The sequence below is a fragment of the Gobius niger genome, assembly GCF_951799975.1.
Source record: "Gobius niger genome assembly, chromosome: 4".
Classification (NCBI taxonomy): domain Eukaryota; kingdom Metazoa; phylum Chordata; class Actinopteri; order Gobiiformes; family Gobiidae; genus Gobius; species Gobius niger.
This window is the reverse complement of record NC_136855.1, coordinates 18,787,621-18,810,612: the sequence shown is the minus strand read 5'-3', so window position 1 is coordinate 18,810,612 and position 22,992 is coordinate 18,787,621. Positions and strand designations below refer to the sequence as shown.

General features: G+C 41.8%; 1 protein-coding gene across 1 annotated transcript in view; it reads right to left on the bottom strand.

The window, feature by feature from the left end:
- Positions 1 to 19,273, bottom strand: part of igdcc3 (immunoglobulin superfamily, DCC subclass, member 3) — a 59,635-nt gene extending 40,362 nt beyond the window's left edge. Inside the window, exons 1-2 of the mRNA XM_079555851.1 lie at positions 18,980 to 19,273; positions 12,565 to 12,870 (exon numbers count right to left, since the gene is read on the bottom strand). Coding sequence (XP_079411977.1) covers positions 12,565 to 12,870; positions 18,980 to 19,046 — 373 coding nt within the window. The 5' untranslated portion in view covers positions 19,047 to 19,273. The remainder of the gene's footprint in view (positions 1 to 12,564; positions 12,871 to 18,979) is intronic.
- Between the last annotated feature and the right edge of the window lie 3,719 nt (positions 19,274 to 22,992).

Below are 22,992 nucleotides of genomic sequence, written 5' to 3'. Positions count from 1 at the left end.
GCCTGGGAAGAACCATAAAACATGTAATAAGGCTTAATAAAGGTTCTTACTGGGAGGTTAGTGTAGGACTGGGATCACCATTCAGAGGAGCAGAAAGGGAAGACCGCAGCAGATGCGCTAATCTGTAAATATGAGCTTAGTTAGTATGAAGAGAGCGGCTGGGACATCAATCACCAGCAACGACATGGAGGGAGACGCAGCAGCCAGAAGAGATGCAGCTTTAAGAAAGAGAGCTGTTGAATAAATCCAGGGGCTGCCTGCGCTGAAAGCTCACCGTATTCAATTCAGAGTAGGGCTGCTTGATTTGGGGGGAATCAAAACATTGTGTTTATGTTGCGCAATTGACGCTTTAAAATCAAGATTCAGCAGTATTATTTATAAGATTGGAATATCACAAGCATTTCCGAAAATGTTTGTAGAAGTCTAATCTACACAGTCAGCCGGTTATTCTCATTTTCAAATATTTGCAGTCCATGCAATTTGTTAATAGTTATCATTCTAATTACAATTTCTATTCAATTGCAATTCCAAATGCTAGCGCCCAAAGTTCTCTGTTTGTTTACAAGTATATCTAAATGCTATACACTTTTATTTTTGCTTTGCCATTTTGTAACAAGATGTCAATTTTGATTACATTCTCAGAAATGTTCAGCACAGGCATCAGGAACATGTTTTCAAATATCATTATCATTATCATGGAGGTAAATGACTTGTCCTAATAGATACTACTTTAACGGCTGAAGAGCAACTCTGTGACATGGGCATATTTTTTCATGGATGTAGGGTCCTCTCTTTCATCCCCAGTGCTTTGTTAGGTAAGGTAAGAAAAAAAGAAGAAGCTAACTCTAGAGACAGGACAGACAGACATGACTAATGAAGTTATGAGAGAATTAACAGCTAAACAATACTCCAAAGTCAGAGGGCAAAAACTGCCTTAATTTCAGACGGGACATTGTTTAGTGGATGTCCCGTCTTTGGACAGCTGGGAGCTCCAGCTTAGTCCCCCTATTCTTTGCCTCCCTCAAACCCTCTATTGATGCAACCAGCTGACTGTGGTCACCAGGGATATTACTGCCCCACACTGATCTAAGACCCCCTCGATACCCCACCCCTGTACCAAAATCATGATAATATGCAGCAAGCAGCATCCCCCCACTTCTTTCGTAGGCACATGTGCACTTGCCTCAGCCACGCCCACTGTTACCACAGTCCTCGCTGCGATATAGTGCAAATAAAGCCGCAGCAGGAGGAGATAGGGAAGGCCGTGTCACAAGCACTTAGCGTGACATGACAGTGGGTAAGAAATGAAAGCCCTTTGTCTCAGCTGCCTTTACCTACACCGCGCTGGAGGACAAAGAATGCACTGTTTACTAGGATTCATCAGATAGCGAAACACTGTAGACTTGAGTAAAGCCAGATAAACATCATTTAGGGGCAGGACGCCATAGTATAATGTGGAGGTGACTTATTATATTCTAAGGACATACACATACATGGTTGAGGATAAACAATACTGTGCAAGATGCAGTTTATGAACATGCACATTTGTCTTACTGACGTCTTTTTCTAGTGAACGCAAGAACAGTAGGTCAATAAGTTACTTTTCCATTGTACATTAAAATTCAGAGCGGTTGCATGGAGCATAAAGTCACTTCATTTTAAATATTAACATGCAGGGTTAGCCGATGCACATGAGGCCAAGTCAGGGCAAATCCAGGCGATATATGATTAGTTCACTTTGTGCCCTTTTATCACTTTAGGTTGGAAAAAACTATGGCATTGGATGTTTTTCATATTACAGCAAACTCCTGCTACTACTAGGTCCCAAATTACCAAAGAATAAAAAATGACCAAAGAATAATAAAGATAAACACTAACAAATCAATGGGGGTGTGATGAACGCTGTTTGAAATCTGAATAGCTCATAACAGTTTCATTGAAGGTTTATGGGTGCAAGATTGAACCCAGAAGTCCAATATTCAAAAAACAGAGAACACAAATCAAAATGCTTCAACAGCAGAAGAAAGGGTTCTCCAAACATGCGTGAAACAAAGCGAAATACTACTTGCTGCGGTTTTATGAAGGAGCAACATTACAACATGCCCACTATAAGTCAAGCATACAATATCTGAAGTTTTATTCCTTAAGTAAACATACTGTATATGTAATCACATCCTCCCTGGAGCCTGTATTGTCTGTTTAAATGGCCCTTATCCTTGACTCTGCCCTCGGTCTAACCAGTAGTTCTGCTGTCAGTTCGTCAGTTCTTTCCGCTGCGAGGGAGGAGAACCACTACACACTGTCAGACATAAGCACATATCACACGCTGCTCCAACCTGCCATAAGCCCGCTAACCCTCTAAAACTGTCTCCCCACTCACAAATAATGCCCACGCCGCCAAACGGAGAGGGCTATTACACTACTCGCATCATGTTTCATCTTTTCACGCCCGGGCAATGAAATGGTACGCCTTATACGACTTACTAACACCAGCGCTTCCATGAAGAAACACACATAAAAGTGATGCAAGACCGTGGCGAGACGGATGTCACAAATTCTTTATATGATTATCAGATAAACAGATCTTTGCAGCTTTGGGAGGAGGCGACGTGAAGGGCCACAAACACAAGCGTTTCACTGTATTGCAAATAGGCAAGCTGGCTCACCACCATATCTGGCCAATGCAAGTCTGACAAATAAAACCGAAATGAAACCAGGTCTGAAGGAAGACAAAATGAATAAAGTAAAATTTTCTAAAAGTAATAAACAATGTCTAAAGTCATAGTAAAGAATAAATAATGTATGCAAATTTGGTCAAAATTTAAGCTGAGGCAGGCACTAAACAGACCAGAACCTAAAAGAAAAAAAAAGATGAAATAAGGACAAAACAAGAAGACAATAAAGACCCGAGTAAATGCCTGTGCACCACCAGTATCTCCACAACCCGCAGCTTGAGAAGCACTGGCTGAACGCATGCTTTCCTAAAGGTCTTCAGTGAGATGTGTCGAGGGACACAGTGGCAGTTTTACCGGCAGATTGTGCAGTCGGTGACCGTGCAGAGGTTTGTGCCACAGCGCTCAAGCCCTGCGTCTGTCCGGGCTTATTTGATGTTAACCTTAGGTAATGTTCATGTTACAGTGATGAATTACGAGGTGCAGGTCAGGGGAGCACTTTTCTGGCAGGTTCTAATGGCAGAGGCGTGCTTCTTGGAGCCGAGCGAGCCCGTCCGCGACGTCACTTTCCGCGTTTGGAGCTGCCTGTCGAAAAAGCTGCCCTTGAAACAAAGCCCGCGGGGGTCGCGGGGTCAAAGCACAGCATCGGAATGGAATGTTCCTTCCTGGTTCAAGGTCCAGCCTCTAGAGCCAGAGAGGCCCAGAGAGATCACAAGAGACCACCGCCACATGCTCCATGGCTCTGGAGAGCTCTGCCTCTGCACATTTATCCCGTTGGAGTTTACTTACCGTGCAGCCCCTTCCTTCCTCTAAATCGCCACAGTTATGAGCCTCCGCGGGGTCATCTGAACAGTGTGGGGAAGCATGCCACATTGAGCGAGGATTCACAGTTGTAGCTAAGAGCACATGTTGGCACAGCGCACAGTGACAAATGTGTTACTAGAGTCTCAGCCATTATGCGCATCCTGGCATAGAGTCAACAACCTCTTCTGCAGGGTCAACAACATTCTTTCAAAGGGATTTTTCTTCATTAAGTGTTTAAAATGTGCTGAGTGCCAATGTTCATGTTTCAAGAAGGCTATTAAATCATTTGTCACCATGTTCTATCACAAAGCAAAACTAAAAAATACACATAAACCAAAAATACATGAGGCAAATTCAAGTAAAATATGAGTAATGAGTCAGCGTTATATGCTAAGTGCTGCTGTTTGTGTTTCCTACCTAAATACAGTATCATGTTCTCAAGTTATTTTGGCTCCTGCAAGTGATGTTTCCGACTCTTTTTGTTCCTCAAATTATTGCTCATGCTTCAGTTTCATTGATGGCTTTAGTCGACTTTAAGGTCGTGGTTTACATCTGAATCTGCGTTGTATTTTTAGAAATGCCACAGTGCGCGACAGTCTATTGTGCCAAATGTGTCACGAGCGTCACAGCCATTTTGAGCATTTTGGCGTAAACTCAACCAGACTGTCAGGGTTGTCGCCTCTCAAAGGGCACATCTTCATACAATATAATGAGCGCATTTGTTTGGGATCAGAAAGGCCACATGAAGTGGTTCAAAGGGTAACCCTATAGCACAGAGAAAGCCACACAAAAAAGTTCAATACTGTGCAGCCCTAAAATAGTGTAGTATCTGTTTCGCCAAGGTTTTGGTGGCAATGTGTTTCCCTAACTATGGACATTGCACACAGGTTGTCAGGAAGAAATTGGCCTTCCCTGAGATGTTTTATCCAACACTAGCAGCAACCTCTTCTAATTGGTTCCTGTGGAAGTTATTCCATCCCCAGAGGCTTCTCTCACACACAGATCTAAGCCGTTAACCCCAAACAGTTAAGTTTCTATCTGACAGCTATTGAAAAAAGAAGTCGCAATTATTTTCAAGTTTTGTATATTTTATTAATTGGCTGTATATATATATCTAATAGGATTTATGCTCACTGGAGGAAAGTAAAGGCCTGGCCAATGCTCGTTAGTCTAATGCTCTCATGCATGACACTTCTAACTTGATCCAATATTGAGGTCGCCCCTTTATTTACATTTGAATTGTATTAACATATTTAACTGTAGGCAAAAAAGGCTCAACGCTAGTCACATTCATAGCACCGGGAAGCCTTGAGGAGAATCCGTTTTGACAGAGACAAATTCCCGTCCTCCATGAGCGACTCAAAATGTGCTTATTTGGCTCTTGTGCGGGTAACTTGCTGCGTGGCGCGTTTGGAAAAGGGCAGGTTGCAGCGCTACCTTATTTCACTGTTAAAGCCAAGGTCACTGCCACTGCCCCGGGGCCAACAGACTGGGGGGATGGGATGGAAGGGGTCCCACCAAGAAGGAGTGCAGGGGGGGGGGGATGGGGGCCCTGGGAGAGGAGCATAAAACAAGGGGAGTGGTATTCTGCACTAATGCACATAGAAAGGTCACAGTTTCCCAGATAAGCCTAGCCTCTTCCACCGATGAGCCCCCGCGACCTATGACCCTGGTGTTTTCGAGTTAGCGCGAGAGTACAAAGGGGGGGAAGGAATGGAACGCTGAAGCCAGTGCTGACAGAAAAAAGTGGACCCCCACCCGGACGAGACGCGCCGGTCAGGAAGAACAAGCGCTACAGGCCCCGGTCACAAAACAGAGCCACCAGATTGTGCACATCTCCACAGCCCCTGCCTGTTCCCAGCCACTCTACCGGGCCACATTTCGCCACTAACAATAGGCTGGAGAAGAGGGCGCATGTACACACACACACACACACGCACACATACACGCACACATACACGCACACACACACACGCACACACACACGATGTAGAGAGGAGCGAGAGGTGGCTGGGGGCCCAACGGACCACTGCGGCCTGCCCATCACTGACTGCTCTTTGTCTCTGACTCTTCTGCTTATTGGCCACCAGAGAAAGATTTCCTGATCCCTGCTTAAACAAAATGGAAAACTGGACACCCACACAGAGGCCCAGTGTGTGACTCTGAATAACTTCGCCCAAGATAACATAATCCTGGTTTTCATTTATGCAGCAGCGAGCAGTAAATCTGATCAGCATAGAAAATGTTTGTTTGTAGCTACCTTAACTTTAAACTATTCAACAAAGCTCTTAAAGTTATCTGTATATCAACTATAATATACTACTAGACCTTTTATTTTATTATTCATATCTATAAAAAGCTGCTAGCAATTTCAACTGGTAAGTTTACTGTGAATGTAAGTTCTGAGCTGAACCAAGGGCTAACCAGTACTTGACCAAGAACTACGGTAAATTTCATCATCTTTCATTACATAGCCAGAAGCTCTAACAACCTTTTGAGCCAGTCTGGAAAATAGAGCGGTCTGTGTTACCTCAAAGGACCTATACACCCAGTCAATTTGTGAACTCCTGCATACTAGAAAACAGATAACACTTTCCAATCGTTAAATCGTCTTGTACTACGTATGCCCATCACTGTTCTGTGTAGCTCTTTTTTTCAACATGTCTGCCATAGGACAAGACAGGAAGTGGTGGAGTTTTGGTGCCTTTTTATAGGTGGACGATGCGGACCCTGTAAAGGCTTTTAACTGCACAATCTGGCTATAAAGGCTGTGTTAAGTTTAGTGAAGCGCGGTGACGGGGCAGCACCGAGCTCTGCAGCCAAGCCACAACATAAGCCATAGGAACACACAACATGCACACAAACACCCAAATCCCACATGTTTCCACTGACCTGCAGATTAACTTCTATAGTCCACCATACTTAAGACTCCATGATGTATGTACACATTGCTAATCCCTCCGCAAGACGAAGGGATAATTGCAATCGTAAAACATGGAACATACTAAATACTTGGCACTTTGGATTTGCGTAAAGCAGCCTGGTTAATAGGAGGGCGGATTGTAAAGGCAAACTCCAGACTGGTCCGCCCCGTCCCCACCTTTGGTCTTGGCCTCTGCTCCGGCTTCTTTCACCTTTCGCCTCTATTACTGAAGAATTCCTCCAAGGAGTCCTAAAAGCAGCACAAGGAATTTTTGGCCCCCTTTTCATTTGTTTGTTCGAGAATAGCTCGGGTGGTCCAGGGACATTCGGAGGACCAGCTCACAAGCACTCTCAGACTTTATTATTAAGACTCTTCTATGGGCACCAAATGTGGACAAATCCGTGCAACACAACCAAACTACACTGTACTCCCGAGCCTTAACGGACACTTGTTGCAGACCCTTTAATGTTTATCTGATGGTTAAGACTGTGCAAGTGCCACCATAATCAAAGGCTGGCAAATAATGCATTATTTAAACACTGAATTGAATTGAATGCAGTGTAAAAGATGCTGACTGGAGTAATATTGGTAGTATGTTCTCAGAGACCATTTGAACGCCAGCCAGATGCCAGATGTTTGTTCTAGCAAATGCACACATGTATGTTTGTGCCAGATAATGCAAACAACATGCACTCATTTACACGTTGATTTAGTCACATACGTAAACCTTTTGCCACTTGTTATTCCTCACGTAGAAGCACAACAAAGCAGATTATGAGCATGTTTGGCGAGAAGACTGTTGCCTGGAGGAACAGGCAAAACGCCGTGCGAGCTGTTCGATATCCTGAATCCAGCTGCTCTTCTTCCCAGCTCTGTTTAGCTGCTTGATTTGCCAAGTGATGCTGTTTACACTAAGGATATTTTTAGTATAATGGTGCCCGTTCTGGCTGGTGCAGCAGCATCCCCCTTATCTGAAGCCTCTCTGCTGAAGCCAGCTGCCTGTTGGAGCACAGCACATGGCTCATGTCCTGTCACCACCACGGGGCCTGCAGCACAGCGCTTTGGTTTCAATTCAATCTCGATTTTTAGAGATAAAAGCAATACAGGTAGTGTCAGATCAAAGCGCAAACATGATTCTTGTGCCTATAATGACCATCAACAGTGCAGCTCGCAGCTTGTTAGTGTGTGGTAATGGTATTATAAATTAATGAAGAGGCAGTTCATCCATCAGTTATTTATATAATGAGGACGCCTCAGTGTGTCTGAATGGAACATCATTAAACAATGTGTCCTCAAGTGAAAGCCATTGTCACAGTGTAATAAGAATAATCAGTAATGTAAGACAAAAGGCCTACTATGAGCCGCCCCGCAATGCCTTTCCACTGCTTCAAGGTCAATCACATGTCAGCATCAGGATAAACAGACATATCCACAGGAGACTGGAGAGAGGACATGTGCGCTGTTTGTCAATGCAAATATGCAGAGTTTTCATTAGGGATTTCACTGCTGTTTATCCAGCTCCTTTCGCACACGTGCCAACAGTGGCAAAGACACAGGTCTCCATTCACTCTTGAAAACACAACAAAAATAACCAAATAATCCTTCCAAATAAAGCAGAACGTTTGTGTAGGCAGCATCACGTGACTATTAGTTGGGCAGGTGTGCAGTAATTACACAGCACAGCTTCCTGGTGCCTTCTGGATGTGAAAAGATGAATAAATAAATGCATGTTAAAAAGTAAACATGTTATGCTGCTCAACAGATGGAGAATCTGACCACACACTTGTAATAAGTACTCTGAAATACACCTGACTTCACCTCGAAGACGTTTATTGGTAACTGTGCCAAAGACAAACGTGATCTTTAAGTTTTGAGGGAAACGTAGAGAGACAATGATTGATGTAATTTTAGGTTAGAACGAGCGGACGAGCTTAGAGTGTGAGTGCGGAGCATGGGGGGCGGGACTTGGCGCGCAGACAAAGGGAGGCAAAAGGGTTTGTGAAGATGTAAGAGCACCGCCCATGAGGCCACGAGAGGGGCGTCCCAGGGGTCATAGGGGTAAAGGGTAACTATACTGCCAATAGCCAACGATACAGAGGTGCTAGAAATCTCTGGGCCTGATCACACAACTTTAAGATCAAATATTTCTAATTACTACTTTGCTACGGTCTGAAAATGGTCACCTTGAAAGCAAACACCTTTTGCTTTTCCTTGTTAATATGTCAAACTCTCGTCAAAAACATACTGGGTGGCTTTTTCTAATCCAGTCTATCTTCACCCATTTTTTATTTTTGCTTTGGCAGATTTGCACGTTTGCAAAGTTAATTGTTGCATCACTGGACACTGGTCACCTTCTAAGTGCAACTACATTTGTATAAGCAGGTTGTATTTTCTGTACATTATTCTAACTTAAGTTATGCTACAAAATGATGAAGACTAAGGGGTCTAGAGTGCCTGCAAAGCCCACTAATGAGTAAGAAAATCACCATCACATGGGAACACGCATTTTTAAATAGTTTCTGATTTCCACAACGCTAAATTGGCCTCAAAAGAGAGCACAATTTCCTGCCTTGTAATGGGAAAGTCATGTGAAGAAGCCGTTCTCTAAATTCATCTTTAGCTTTCCCGCCTCACATCTCGTGCCATAAGCGGGAGTCATTTCCATTAGGACCCGTGAGAGGGGTTAAATTCACACAAACGAGAGGCATGTGTTTATGGTCGGACATTTTTACTAGCATCCTCCATCTTCCTCCTGTTCCATCCCTTACAGCCCCCTGGGTCCCTCGATTTCATTAAAGTCTCATTCAGAAGCTCGCCATTACAATACTGTACAATTTGCCGTGACAACATGAAGACTAAACAAGGAGGCAATCATCATTCATCAGACTACATACTGATGCGGAGGAAACGGCTGAACCGAGGCGCACACAATGACGTCCCGGCCGCAGCACAGTCGTTTCATTGACTCCACCTTTTTTGTATCTCACTTCATCTTGTGTTTGCAATTCTTTCTTCTTCTTTTTTGTTTTACCCGTCAAATGTTTCCCTGAGCTCAATTGCTGTCTCCCTTTTATAAACGGGGGGGAAATATATTATTTATTAACAAAGCATCAGCACTTTCCAATTAATTGCAGACAAAAAAGACAAAAGCAAGTCATTTCAATTGATCCTAAAAAGCTATTTTGTAACAGGGCGGCCTTTGTGGAGCGTTGCTTGGTGACGCTGTTGTAGTGAAAGTGAGGGGGGGGAGGGGAGCGAGCGCGAGCCGGAGCTGGGTCCACTGTAGCCGCCTTGTCAGTCACCTACATGATGAAAAGCTTCCTGGACCTAAGCTAATAAGGTACTGGAGAGAAAAGTGAGCTGAGGAAATGAGGAGAAAACACCAGATAGATAATATTTAGAAGAAGGGAGGGGGGAGGAGAGGAGAATTCTTTGACAGCAGGCCACCGATTTAGAGGGTCAACGGGGAGTCGGCCACAACACTAGCCCCCAGTGGCGAGCTCACACAAACGCTTGTCACGCTAAAATAAAAAGTGAATTTATGGAAGGGGGCAGGATAAGAAGGTGCTTGGGTCTTCAGAGAGGGCAATAAAGGGGATTCTTAATCACAGCACAGTTCAAGTGCGGGGGGAGGGGAGGGAGGGGGCAACAAATGCTGTAAAAAAAAACAAAAAAGACGACATAAACAAACACTGTATACGTTTAAATTCTTTTCCGGGAAATCATCAGCTTTGGGCTCATTTTATCGATGAGACAACTTGATTCAGAATAATTTATGTTCTCTAGTGAGGAAGCCAGGAAGATAAAACATTACACAAATTGCCCAAACGCCTTTAGCTTATTTCAAAAACAAGGGCAATTCAAAGGCTGGTATGAAAAAATTATAAACTGAAAAAATAGAGAAATTATGGCTGCAGGGCAACAGAAATTGAACAGCTAAAATCTCTGAGAGAGTTTACAATAAAGCAATGCATCATACTATAAATCAAATACCAAATAGTTCTCAAATCAGTAAGGCATCAGTCTTTATTGACAGTCCTGAAAGTGGCGCCCACAGTGATGTCATTACAAGGCAATTAGGGCCAATACAGGGACATTTTACAGTCACAAGTTCATATCTCATGAGCCCCTTTGAAGGGTCTCTGGGGAATTGTTGCAGCTCCTCGCAGAGATGAAGCCCAGACTCCATTAAGAAAAAACGTATCATTGTATCATTATAACAAGGGGTCCGCTCAATGCCCCACCAAAAATACTACCCTAAGGGTCAAAGGCCAGAGGTCAAACTGTGATATTCAGTAATCTGTCAGGCCTTAGCTGATCGATACAAGGAGCACAGCGGATCAATGGGAACAGTCAAAGACAATCATTGCAATGTGGATGAGTTGAACTTGGACTAAGAGTAAAATAAGAGAAGCAAAGTTCAGTTCTGGATAGAAATGAGGCTAAAAATAAATCAAAGTTGACAATACACACTCACACTCTATTGGAAATCCAATTGAGAAAATACTCAATATTGCAGAATAGGGGTGTAACAGTACATGGGAAACACTGAGCCGTTTCAGTTCAGCATCAGTTCGGTCCTCTTATAAACCGCTTCAGTACAATTTTGGTCCATTTATTTAGTAGCGCTAGTTTAAGTGCAGCAGAATAATGTTTCCCTCGTTTCACACGGACGCTATTGAGTGACGGACAACTCCTTGGGCTCATTTTGGTGTATTGATAATTTTGCAGCTTTACCTTTTGAGTGGTGGCAGACAGTGATTATAGTAATTCCTTTTTCAACTTTCCAAAGTAAAGCAAAGTATCTAAAAACACTTCAAAATTCCAGCGCCTAGATGAAGGTCTGGACTTAATAGAGCTGTGAGAGATGGACATCGTGGGCTTCCACTCGCAAACAACTTATGTGAGGTAAACATTAGCTGTATAGCTAACCAGCCACGGGTGACACATACGGCTTCCCCCGGACGTGCCTTTGTTGTTGTCGCGCACTCTGCCTGTCACTGCTCCTGTCTAATGATACACAGTTTGTTCTGTGTGAATCATTGAGCAAAAGCGTGGTTTAATGCTTTTTATGAAAATGTTTGAAAGATTAGGAAGTTGATTAAAGAAACAATCTATTTTTATGGATACATCTACAGAATCTAAATTGATCTCTTTAAATTATTTTTGTATGTTTTTAAACAATTACATTGTGCAAGCTCATTTGTTTTTTATATACCGTTACGCCTAATGTAGAATGTGGTAGGGAGAGTTTTATATTGATTCCCTATGAACAACTGTGTTAAGGTGGTGGATAGAGCCGACCTTTGAGAGAAAGTCCCTGCAGGGGGTCCTAAAAGGTTGCATGTGTTTGACAACGGCAGCACTGAACAGAAGTGACTTCTCCCCTCGGCCAGTGAGGCGTCGTGCTAACCTCTCTTCCCACTGGGTGGAAAAGCGGTATTGGCTACAACAGCACAGCAGTGTTCTGACTACACACAGCTCAGGAATCAACAGGCTGCACTGAACTATTGTCCGTCACTGTGTAAGAAAATATATAAAAGTGGGGCTCTAGAAAGTCTTAAGTCAGCACTGCACGCAGCAGCCTGATATCAATAAAGCCAGGGCTGCAGAGCGCAGCATGTCCACAGAGAACTGTGAGTCCATGATGACTTTAATTTAGAGATCGCTGAGACAGCCTCTGCATGTGTGTGCTGTGACAAAGAGGAGTACTAAAGCTCACACTGGACTGAGAAGCAGACAGATTGTCTCCTACAACATGGGTCGCCCAGCCTAATGAGCCCTAGCAACAATGCTGGGATGTTGATGCTGAAATAGAATGACTTTAAACTCAAGATATGGTGGTGAAGCCATAGAATATTTTTCTTGATGCCTTTGAAAAAGGCTCCTGGGTGAGTTTAATGCCCTCATATATAACAGTTCAGAGCTCAGCGTGAGTGCTTGTTAATGTGCAGTTCAAAGTCCAGAACTGTTCTGTAGTGGAGCATCACAAGTCCATTACCACAAGGGAAATATTGTCAGATTTTTCTGTGGATACAGCTGCTAACTTAAGCTATTCAACAGTGTACACAGAGCTATGAGCTGCTGACGATAGAGGGATGATGTGTGTTTTAATCTATAATAATACAGCACAGTAACAGTGCTCATGCAGTTATTGTTACTTACTGGCAGCCTGCACCCGTGCTTTGCGGCTCACGACGAGCCCAAAGGAATTCTGGGCCATGCATTCGTAGTCGCCCTCGTCAGACGTCCCATCAGATTTGGTTTTAAGGAAGTGGTTGATGAGTAGGGAGCCATTGATAAAGGTAGTGTGGTGCTGGTCCTGAGATAGCAGCAGGCCGTTGTGTCTCCATGTGGTGCTGATGGGAGGGATGCCCACCACCTGACAGTGCAGCATCAGGGGCTGCTCCTGTACTGCAATGATGTCATTGGGCTCCAGCGTGAAGGACAGCTCCGCTTCACAGCTCACGCCTAAAACACACAAACAAAGTCAAATAAACAAAACAAACCTCATTATTCCATAATATTTTAATAGCCTTTGAAATATAAAGTAAATATAAGAAAACGTCAAACCCAAACAGGCCAGTACAGGAATAAACAAGAGCAGTTATCGAGTTTGAGGAATTGTACACACGCTTGGAAATTATGACATAATACTCAAATCAAATACAGAGAATGATTTTATACTGTCCTTAATAATTAGACTTAAAACTGTGAATAACTGTTATACATTTTGGTCCATAAAAATGCAGAACAACTTCCAACACCGGCAGATGGTCAGGAAGCCTGTGGGAATTGATAAAAATCCCATTTCACTAACCTTATTTACAGCCGTGGTGAAACATAGATCAGTTTGCCCCCATGGATATGTGAAAGAGATCGCATTAAGAGGCAAACTATGAGTCGACAATGATCATGAAAAGTATTTTGAAACCATAACGCCTGCCTGTTTGTAGCAGCACAGGTTAAATGTTTTCTCTGCTTGCCTCTGAACAAACACACTTCATGTCATATCACAGTTCGCTAGCCCTTATACCTAATGAATTAAAAGGCTTGACTGAGCTACCTCCAGGCTACAGTCACAGGGGAATACTGCAAGGTCTATAGATCTATGCACTAGTTATTGAGTGTACCTGTATGTACGCAAGCAAAACCTTATGTAACTGTGACACCAATCTGAGAGTTCCTTATTGAACAAAGCAACACTAAAACGATTTTAATCACCAGAAGTATTAGTTTGATTTCTTATTTGTGGTTTCAGAGGAGCCTGACAATAAAAAGTGGATGCAAACACGTTGACCTAGCTTGGTACTATAAAGAGGGGCTTAGCGGGCTGTGTGCATATCATGTTACAACTGCTGATGGACTAAGCACTACCAGTCGCTGCCCCGGGCCGAGGAATCTGGTGGGACGGGGGGGGGCCAAGGGGAGCAGGGGTCAAAAACGAGGACCTCCAGCTCCATCCCTCAAATTCCTGCCCCAGAAAGACTTGCCCCGCTCTAGGTGCAGACAAGGAGTGCATTGACACACTCCCCTGGATCACAAACGCTCCCTAATGTAAAGGAACATTTCCACTCCGCTCATTTTGATCTGTATCCCTTCATTAGCCTCGCCATTTTTTTTTGTTCTTTTCTTCTTCACTCAGCGAGCAGCAAAATAGCCAGGGGACCAGGGGGGAAAACATCAGGGCTACCACTTAAAGGGAGAGAGGTATTTAACCCTTACGTGACAATGGACAAAAATATTACTAGTACAGCTATATTTGGGAGATGGTAAGCAGGAATGCCTATTGTGGGTATGCAGGTGATGTTACAGCATGGCTTAAAAAGCGAAAAAGGATGATCTATGTTGATCAATTAAATTTTATGTTATTTATTTCTACTGAGTTTGGAGTATTGAGGGTTTTATTCAGAATTATATATATATATTATGTGAGTGCATATCACTGCGACTGAGTGTATAAATGAGCGGCACAATAAAGCACACCTTAAAGGGATATTTATATTGACATAGGGCTTCATTTCCTAGTTATCCAGAGTGTTGTTGATTTCTGGAGATATATATATATATTTTTAATTCATGCAGTCCTTATATTTGAAGTTTAGTGGTGCTAGGCTAGTGCTAGGCTAGTGCATGTCTATGGTAACACGTAGCCTGGATTAAAAACAGTCTGACCCAAGCTCAGTGCACCTGAGGCAAATCACTTATAACACCAGACTACCGATATAAATGTCTGTGTTGACTGAATCATTTTTTAAATATAACCATTTTGCATTGAAAAGAACTTATATTTGAGCACATCAGGTCTCTGGTTGTAAGCTAAGCAGCTGCGGAGTGATCTGCTCGGTTAAAGGATTTACAGTAGTTTGTTTACTTGCGGCCGGCATTACTACACGGAGCTTTGTACAAATCAGATATGATGATATGAACGTTTGGAGGACGACTTAATGATTTTGAAGAGGTTTTTAATGCAGGTTACTAGTTACCATAGTCATGCACTAGCCTAGCACCACTAAACTCTTCAAATAAAAGGACTGCATGAGATTAAAAAAAAAAAATCTCCAGAAATCAACAACACTCTGCATAACTAGGAAATGAGGCCCTATGTCAAAAATCCTGAAATATCCCTTTAACCTTAACCTTAAAATAAAAAAAGCAAAAACAAATTCCATTTGGCTAAAGTTGCCATGCAGTGAAATTGTGACATTTGTTAATAGTTAGATTTATTATTTTAGTTCATGACTGAGTGCTTGCAGCCTAATATATGGCGCAACAAAAGGTCGATAAGGACGATTACCGTAAGAGGAAAGTATCTTGAGTAAAACCTAAAAAGTGAATTGTACAAATCACTGACTTGGAGAAGCAGATTGGTTCATATTGTAGGTGGTTAGATTTAAAAAAAAAAAAAAAAACATGATATAGGAAGAAAGAGTTAATGCTTTTTGCAGCCCTGTTTTCATGTTATTACTGTAATTCCCTGTAAATACCATCTTCATTTCAGATTAGGGTTAGGATTTGTCATTTTACTATGTTGTGAATTTGGTGTGAGATTTCTATTTAATTACAATCATTATGTTTCATGAATTAATTACACTTTAAGGCACCGTGCTTTTGCCATTACTGCATAAAGAAAAAATAGAGAACAGAATTATGACATGACGTAAGACAATGATGAATAATATCAAAGCATCACTTTCTCTGATCCACTATCTGGTGTCTACAGCCTGCACGCGCTTCATTCACATCTTACTGCTATCCCACTTCTTATGTAACCCTGAAAGACTGAAGGTTACGACCAAGCTCACAGGTAATTATTTTTAACACTTTATTCTCTGTCTGAAGAGATATAACAAATAAGCATCCAAAAAGAAAGGTGGCATGTTCAATGTATGCGCGAGAGGTTAAGGCGACTGCTTAAATGGATGTAGACGGAAGCGCACAGCTGCGACGAGAAGACGCGGTGGCCTCGCTCCAGAAAACATGTGTTATTGACGGCGATGTGCTGCCTACATGTTAAGGATTTTCATGGTTGTGGAAGATAGCTGGCATGTGGGATTACGGAAATGGCCAAAGACAAGTGTGGCTCATGCCCTGGCTTACGTCCTGACAGAGGACGGCTGGCTGGCACTGAGGTTTACTGGAGCCACACTGTAGTGAAGCAGAGAGATCACTGAGAGACCCGTGGAGTTCACCAGGGGCATCCTACACAAGAACAAGTGCATGAGTACTAGAGTGAGTGACAGAAGGTGATAATCTACAGATGATATGGTGTAAATACTGTCAAGTTTACACACAGACATCATCTGAGCTACATAGTGAACCTACAAATAAACACTTTGCTAGTGAAGTCTGAAAGTTGCAAGTAATGGAAACTGATGATGTGATTACTCAAGTCACCTTGTATAGCTTTCTGCCATGACCTGCACATACTTGGGGCTTTCCGATTTACACTGATTCACAAAGGACAATTTGGTTTTACTGTCTTGTAGCAAGTAATCTTAAAAACAAAACAAAAAATAAGCCTTTTTAAAACATGTTTAGATCAAATGGGACCAAATATAACCTTCTAATGACACAAACAGACCAAAATAAATAAATACAGCACAAGCATTAATTTTGCTACTGGTGTTTTGTTGTTGTTGTTAGTCTTAACCAAATTATAAACTATTCTTCCTCGGATTTATGCTTTGCTTTGACTACAGTAGACAAATAACCCACTGCAAAAAACAACATTGTCAGCATCTAGCTGAGCATTAGGACCACCTGTGGTATCACTGGCATGTTTGTTTATGTTTTCAGTTTTTATGTCAGTAGCACTTGTGACAAGCTGAATAATTTCCGGTCTTTGTTTCACATCTATAACTCTATAACTCTATAAAACATTGCCGTATTTGATATAGATTTATTTTATTGCCCCTCAGATTTAGCGACGTCTCACTAAAATGATCTGGACAGTATTGCTTATAATACATTCATAAAGTTGCTGATTCTTGAACACTGAAGAAAAGAGTGCCTACACTTTTCTTTCAAGGACATGAAATACAATGAAGCCTCATAAGGAAGACTGAAAATGTCTATATACTGCACCCAGCATCTTTTCTAAGAACTGCAGAATGAAGTGTGAGGCTGTTTAAAATGAAAACCTAGTCTGCACAAAACATGAGTGATGACTATTTATGGGGCAAAGGCCTCGAAAAGTGTCTTTAGAGTGCACCGATAAAGTAGCAAATTTCTCTCTGCATCAAGCTTTCATGGATCAACAGCACCAATATCAATGAGATGTTGAATGGGGGATGCAATTCTCTTTTTTATCAACCTGAGATGTCAAGTTAAAAAGCAATCTCAATTCCACTGAGAGCTGATAACGGCTTCTGTTTGATGAATGATCCGCAGAGAGACTGCATTTAAAACATTTAAATCATGCGGACTTTGAATCACTTCAAAAGCACTAAATCATGTAAGTTTCCAGACAAGTGGACTGGTTAGGTTTGGCTTTTAGAAATGACAATAGTAAAACTTAACATACTATGAACACTAGACATCATAGAATAACAACTTCCCGTCTATTCATTTTTGTCACTCCTGCCTAGTTTAAATGACATGAATGCAGCCACCTATCTGTTCAATCTTACATATTTGAAAACGGCAAAATTGTTCAACTGGGCACAAAGTTGAATGTTTCTCTCTTAAGTCTGCACATGAAACACAGACTTCAAATATCACTAAAAGCTGCTGCATGCAGAATAGAGAATAATTGAATGGTTAAGTTCTTTTTAATAAGGTCTATAGATGATCATATCCATTTGCTGCTTGGCTTTGACACCAAAGCCTGGTCATTGAAAGCACACAGTCCCATCAGATGAGCGCTTTTCTCTCTGAGATTCCTGAATGATCTAGTGCACTTTGACGAGATTGAACTCTTGAGTGTGAGAGATCTTAATGCTGATAGTCCCGCTCTTATTCTCTCTAACTCCGACTTGAATGCCATAAAAGTGCCTTTATCTCTACTGAATCTAATCTCTGAGGAAGATGAGCACTTAAAAGAGATCCATTTTATAAAAAGCGCCTCATAGATTGAAATTATGCCCATCACAAAGCACTGCGCCGAGAAACATGTTATGGGCCACAGTGTACTATCCCTTATGAGATCGGTGGGGGCTTTTGTCAGTCTCTGTGGGCTATACGCTTTTGCAAATACCCAGTACTCTCCTCCTTTCAATTTGAGGGGCCACAAACAGACAGAGAGCACATACAGCACAAGGAATAAAAGATGAAAAATAGAGAGGGACAATAGGGCCAGTGTTGACATTTCATCTGCACAGATTTACACCCCAGCAGGCAATATGAAAGTACTTAGATTAACAAGTACTGTCATCTCAAACAGCTGTGCACTGGTGAGAAAATTCCCATAGCTTATACAGCAAAAATAATGAGTCAACTTCAATATCGTACAAGAAATACAAAAAAAAAAAAAAACATATTGTTTGGTAAAAACTTTTGGGTCTTGGCTGTCTTGAAAAATGATTGCATGCCAATATAATAAGTAGTTGTTTATTTAAATTACTCCATCTGAATATTACAACTACATGCATGTAAGTCAACAGCAGATTACAAAAGCAACCAAACTACACTAAAAGGTCATCTCTAGGGTAGCTCAGTAAAGGGGTGCCTTTAACTAACAAAGATGCATGCACATTTCAGATGGTTTATAACCAGTGGAAATCACCAACTTTACAACTGCCTTTACTACTTCGCACGTGGCTGAACTGTGTTTACTCCAAAAACAGCAAAAGTAGAACTGTGCAGACCCACGTGCGAGTATATCTGTTACGCCCCCTTAGAAACCGTATCTCTCCTCCGGGCTCCATCCAACACAAGGCTTAACCATAACACGTTCCCATCAATGCTCGCGGTGCCCCACTCACTTCAAACGTGCCGCTTGCAGACTATGGGCAGCAGAGGGGCCAAGTTCAGGGTTAGTGGTCAGCAACGCACACTTTTTAGTTCCCCCACTGCATGCACCATGCTCCGGCCAAAACTCTATACCGTCCCACAGACTATAGAGCAGTGTGCCACTTACCTATTAAGGCGTTTAGGAGTATTCCCCAAAAGCAAAACACAAGGCGGCGGTGCCTTGTGGATGCCATCTAAACAAACACCTTGCCACAGAATATCCAAGCGAAACAACGTGTGATTACAAAAAAATAAAAATAAAAGAATACGAGTCGCGTAAAAAGGTAAAGCGCGCGTGTCCAGTTTTGACTTTCACATCTCCAAGCTAACGCGCTACAATTTGGTGGTTCACGGGGGTCGAACAAGCTTTCGCCATTTTAGCCATCTATCAGGAATTTGTCAGCATCCCGCTCTGCCTCGGTCTCCTTCTCACTCTGCTGGTTCCCAAAGCCAGCCTCTACATCCGTCCGCGCCTCTCTCTCTCTCTCTCTCTCTCTCTCTCTCTCTCTCTCTCTCTCTCTCTCTCTCTCTCTCTCTAAATCCCTCTCCCTCTCACACACACTAAATGCACGCTCGGAACAAAAGAGCCGAGTGCTGGCTGGCTATACTTGTACCTTTTTACGCATGAGAAACGTGCAAAAACATTTCTGCTTTCAGCAACATTCTCTCCATCAAGAACAAATGTCATTATTCTTTACAGTAACATTTTAGTGCTTGAATGAAATTCTACAACTGCAAACACGCGGTTCTGTTTATGTTTTAGACGTGATGTGACATGATGTAATAATACTCAACAAACGATGTAATCTGGGGAGTGCGTAAAAACGTGCCAAATTGCGCATAGCATGTCTTTTACAGCTGCGTTATAAGCAAAGCGCTGGTTTTGGTAAATTTAACACTCGTCCGTTTAATGTTATTGAAATGGTCATAAAAGACAGGTTTTAAGTAGGTCTATCAATAACAATCGTTGCAAATGTACCGTAAAATCTAAACGACGTTTATTGGCCTATAAGTAGCCTATCACTCGCATAAAGGCAACCACAATAGCTTGTGTATTTTATTTAAAGCCAATGGTTCAGAACATGTGAACCTGAAATGATAAACAAGTCAACACCCCAACTCTCAATTAAAACAAAGACACGCACTTTTGGTTATACTCGAGCGCCCCCTATCGCTAACCGCCGCGACGTGACACTTTACGCCGTGCTTTTTAACTAATCACCAATTAAGATCATAATTGAGTTAATATGCAGTACAAATCCAAGTGTAATTAGCGACGGTTGTTGCCAAGTCTCCAAGAAAATGCCCGCAGCAGTGGTTAGCTGATTAATTCAGAGTTATAACAGGAGTCTTGGGATTTTCAATAGACTTGACAATCGAGCGAACAAGAACATCCACAGAAAGTGAGAGGAATGAGTGTCTCGGTTTGGAAGACAGCACCACTGAAGGAAAAAAAATAAAAAAAATAATGCATTTCTACAATATAAGATTAAAGTAACTTTAGGCCTACAGGCCAATGTTGTCGCAATTTATATGTTAATGATGGCAACATTTAAAATCCCCATAAATCGAAAGGTTTCAAGGTTATACCATGGAATATTTTCAGGTTCAGGTTTAGGCTACTTTATTTGTAGGCCTAGGTTTGTCTTGCGGCATTTGTTGTTCTGTGTCAAATTGTTGTTTTTTCATCATATTTTACTACTTTAGGAATGCCTTTTAGTTTTAAAGTTTTAATAATTTATTATTCATCTACCAAGTGTTTTGTGATATGTTGCATGATTGCACCAAATAACATTCCTGAACCTGTTCACTAACATCAATTCTGATTCTGATTTGACAGGTTTGGCGTTAGGACAAACAACAGTAATATTTTAAAAACACAAGTGGCTTACAGGTTTTTTCATCAGCTTGTCCCAAACGTAGAGAACTGGACAAGCATCTTAGTATTGTGCAAGATGTCCCTCTAGTGGACATGTTTGTTTACACATGTAAGAATCGTAATTTCTCCACTTGAGAAAATGTATTTTTATTTTGTCAGCGCTAATCACAAAGTGAAACATTACGCACACATTTATAACATTTAGCTGCAATAAGTAAATGAACAAATATTATGTATAATGTAGTATGTTCACTGATTAGTTGCCCACTGACTATCTATAAAGCAGGAGTAGGCAATGTCCAGCTCAGGGGCCAAAACTGGCCCTGCATCATAGAAACTCTGGCCCTCAAGATGATTTTGAGGAATATTATTACACAAATCAGAGATTAAAAAAAAGAAGAAAAAAAAGAGGGAGGGAGGAAGAAGAAGAGAAACTGGGGGTTTCATGATCATACTCCTTTAATTTAGTTCTGTTAGTTTTACTTATTCATCCAGTCATGTAATCGTCCTTCCCCATATGTACTCCACATGTCTCTTCTGTTGTGTTCTGTGTCCTCCTCACATATTTATATATACAATTTATATCTTATATGGCCATTACTTACATTACTATGTAATATTTCTCACTCTCACCATTTGGAATTTCCTAAATTTCTGCCTAAGTTGGTCATAAAATGTGGTCTGATCTTTATTAAAATCACAAGAATGATTAAACAGCTAACACCACCCAAAAATGTACATATTTGTATTGGCCATAAAACGTAAACATTCACAAGAGACAAAGTTTTGTAAAGAGGAATGTTCCAAGATTCATTGTTGTGCATGTTTAATTTGCAAATACAGAAAATGTCTGGATGAAGTTATTGCTGCCAAAAAACAGCAATTTAATACAAGGGTTCACTTACTTATACCACGCTGTTGGGAATGTCTCAGGGTTTTCTGCAAAATATCTTGATAAACTTGTGATTTTTTTTTTTCCATTGATGATATCACGTTGTCTCACATTGTGTGTTCCTCCCAAACTATTCAACTTTGGGATCCATAGAATATATTGCCAGTAGTGCTGTGGAGCATTCAAGTGCTCTTTCACAAACTTCAAACGAGCAGTGTTTTTTTTTAGACAGCAATGGCTTCCTCTGTGGTGTTCTTTATGTTCAATGTGTTACGTATTGTAGATGTGGCAGCAGAGATGTTGGCACATGTCAGTGATTTCTGTAAGTCTTGAGCTGACACTCTAGGGTTCTTTTTTACCTCATTGAATATTCGGCACTATGCTCTTGGAGTCATCTTTACAGGACACTGGTCACTCTGTGGAAGTGAAGCAACAGTGCCAAACTGGCTCCATTTACAGACAATGTTTCTAACCATGGATTTATGGACATCGAGACTTTTAAAGATGGTTCTGTAACCATTTCCACCTTCTTGATCCTCCGACAGCTGTTTTGGGCGAGGCATGGTGCACATCAGACAATACTTCTCAACAAGAGACAGTTCTTAACTAGTGTGTGTTTTTCAGTGGCAAGGGCAGCTTTAAGCCACACCTCAGTGAGTGGACTTCAGGTTGGCTCACACTTGAATCTTAAATGTCTGCATACATTCTCTAACTAGCTCTTTGAGGATTCTTAGCAAGGAGGTGTTCTCACTTATTCCTGTGAATGATTACATCTTACGGCTAATAAAAGCATGATAAAATGTTAATGTTTGTGTGGTATTAGTTTAAGCAGACACCGTTTAGCCGTACTCTTTTTTTATATATAAAGATTGGACCACATTTTATGACCAATTTAGGCAGAAATGTAAGAATTTCCAAAGGTTTTTTGAGCAGTGCAGACAAATAAATAAATAAAGTACAAGCGCTCCTTTCAGTGCCGTCGACAGACTAGCTGGGGCTCGAGGCAACTGGGTTCACATGGGCCACCGGTTTGCCATAAAATAAATGACTTGGAAAAGAAAAGTGTTTGTCCTGTGGTCCGAGGCACCTAAAATCGCTTGCAATGGCTCACAATAGCCACAAGAGGTCCCCGTTGTCAACAGCGTTCAACAGCCTAATTGGTTTTGAGTAAATAGGTGTGTTTGAGATGAGCCAGACGGACGCAGTTTTGACAGCCGACTGCAGACGCACGGTGCATGCCGGTTAGATTTCTGTCCGACTTGCTCCAGACGGGCTCTGATGTCACGGGCACGTGGGGCACGGAAAGATCGTGAGACCCCAACGAGAGCAGCCGACTTGATCAGCCGCTGCATCTCTCCAGAGGCAACTG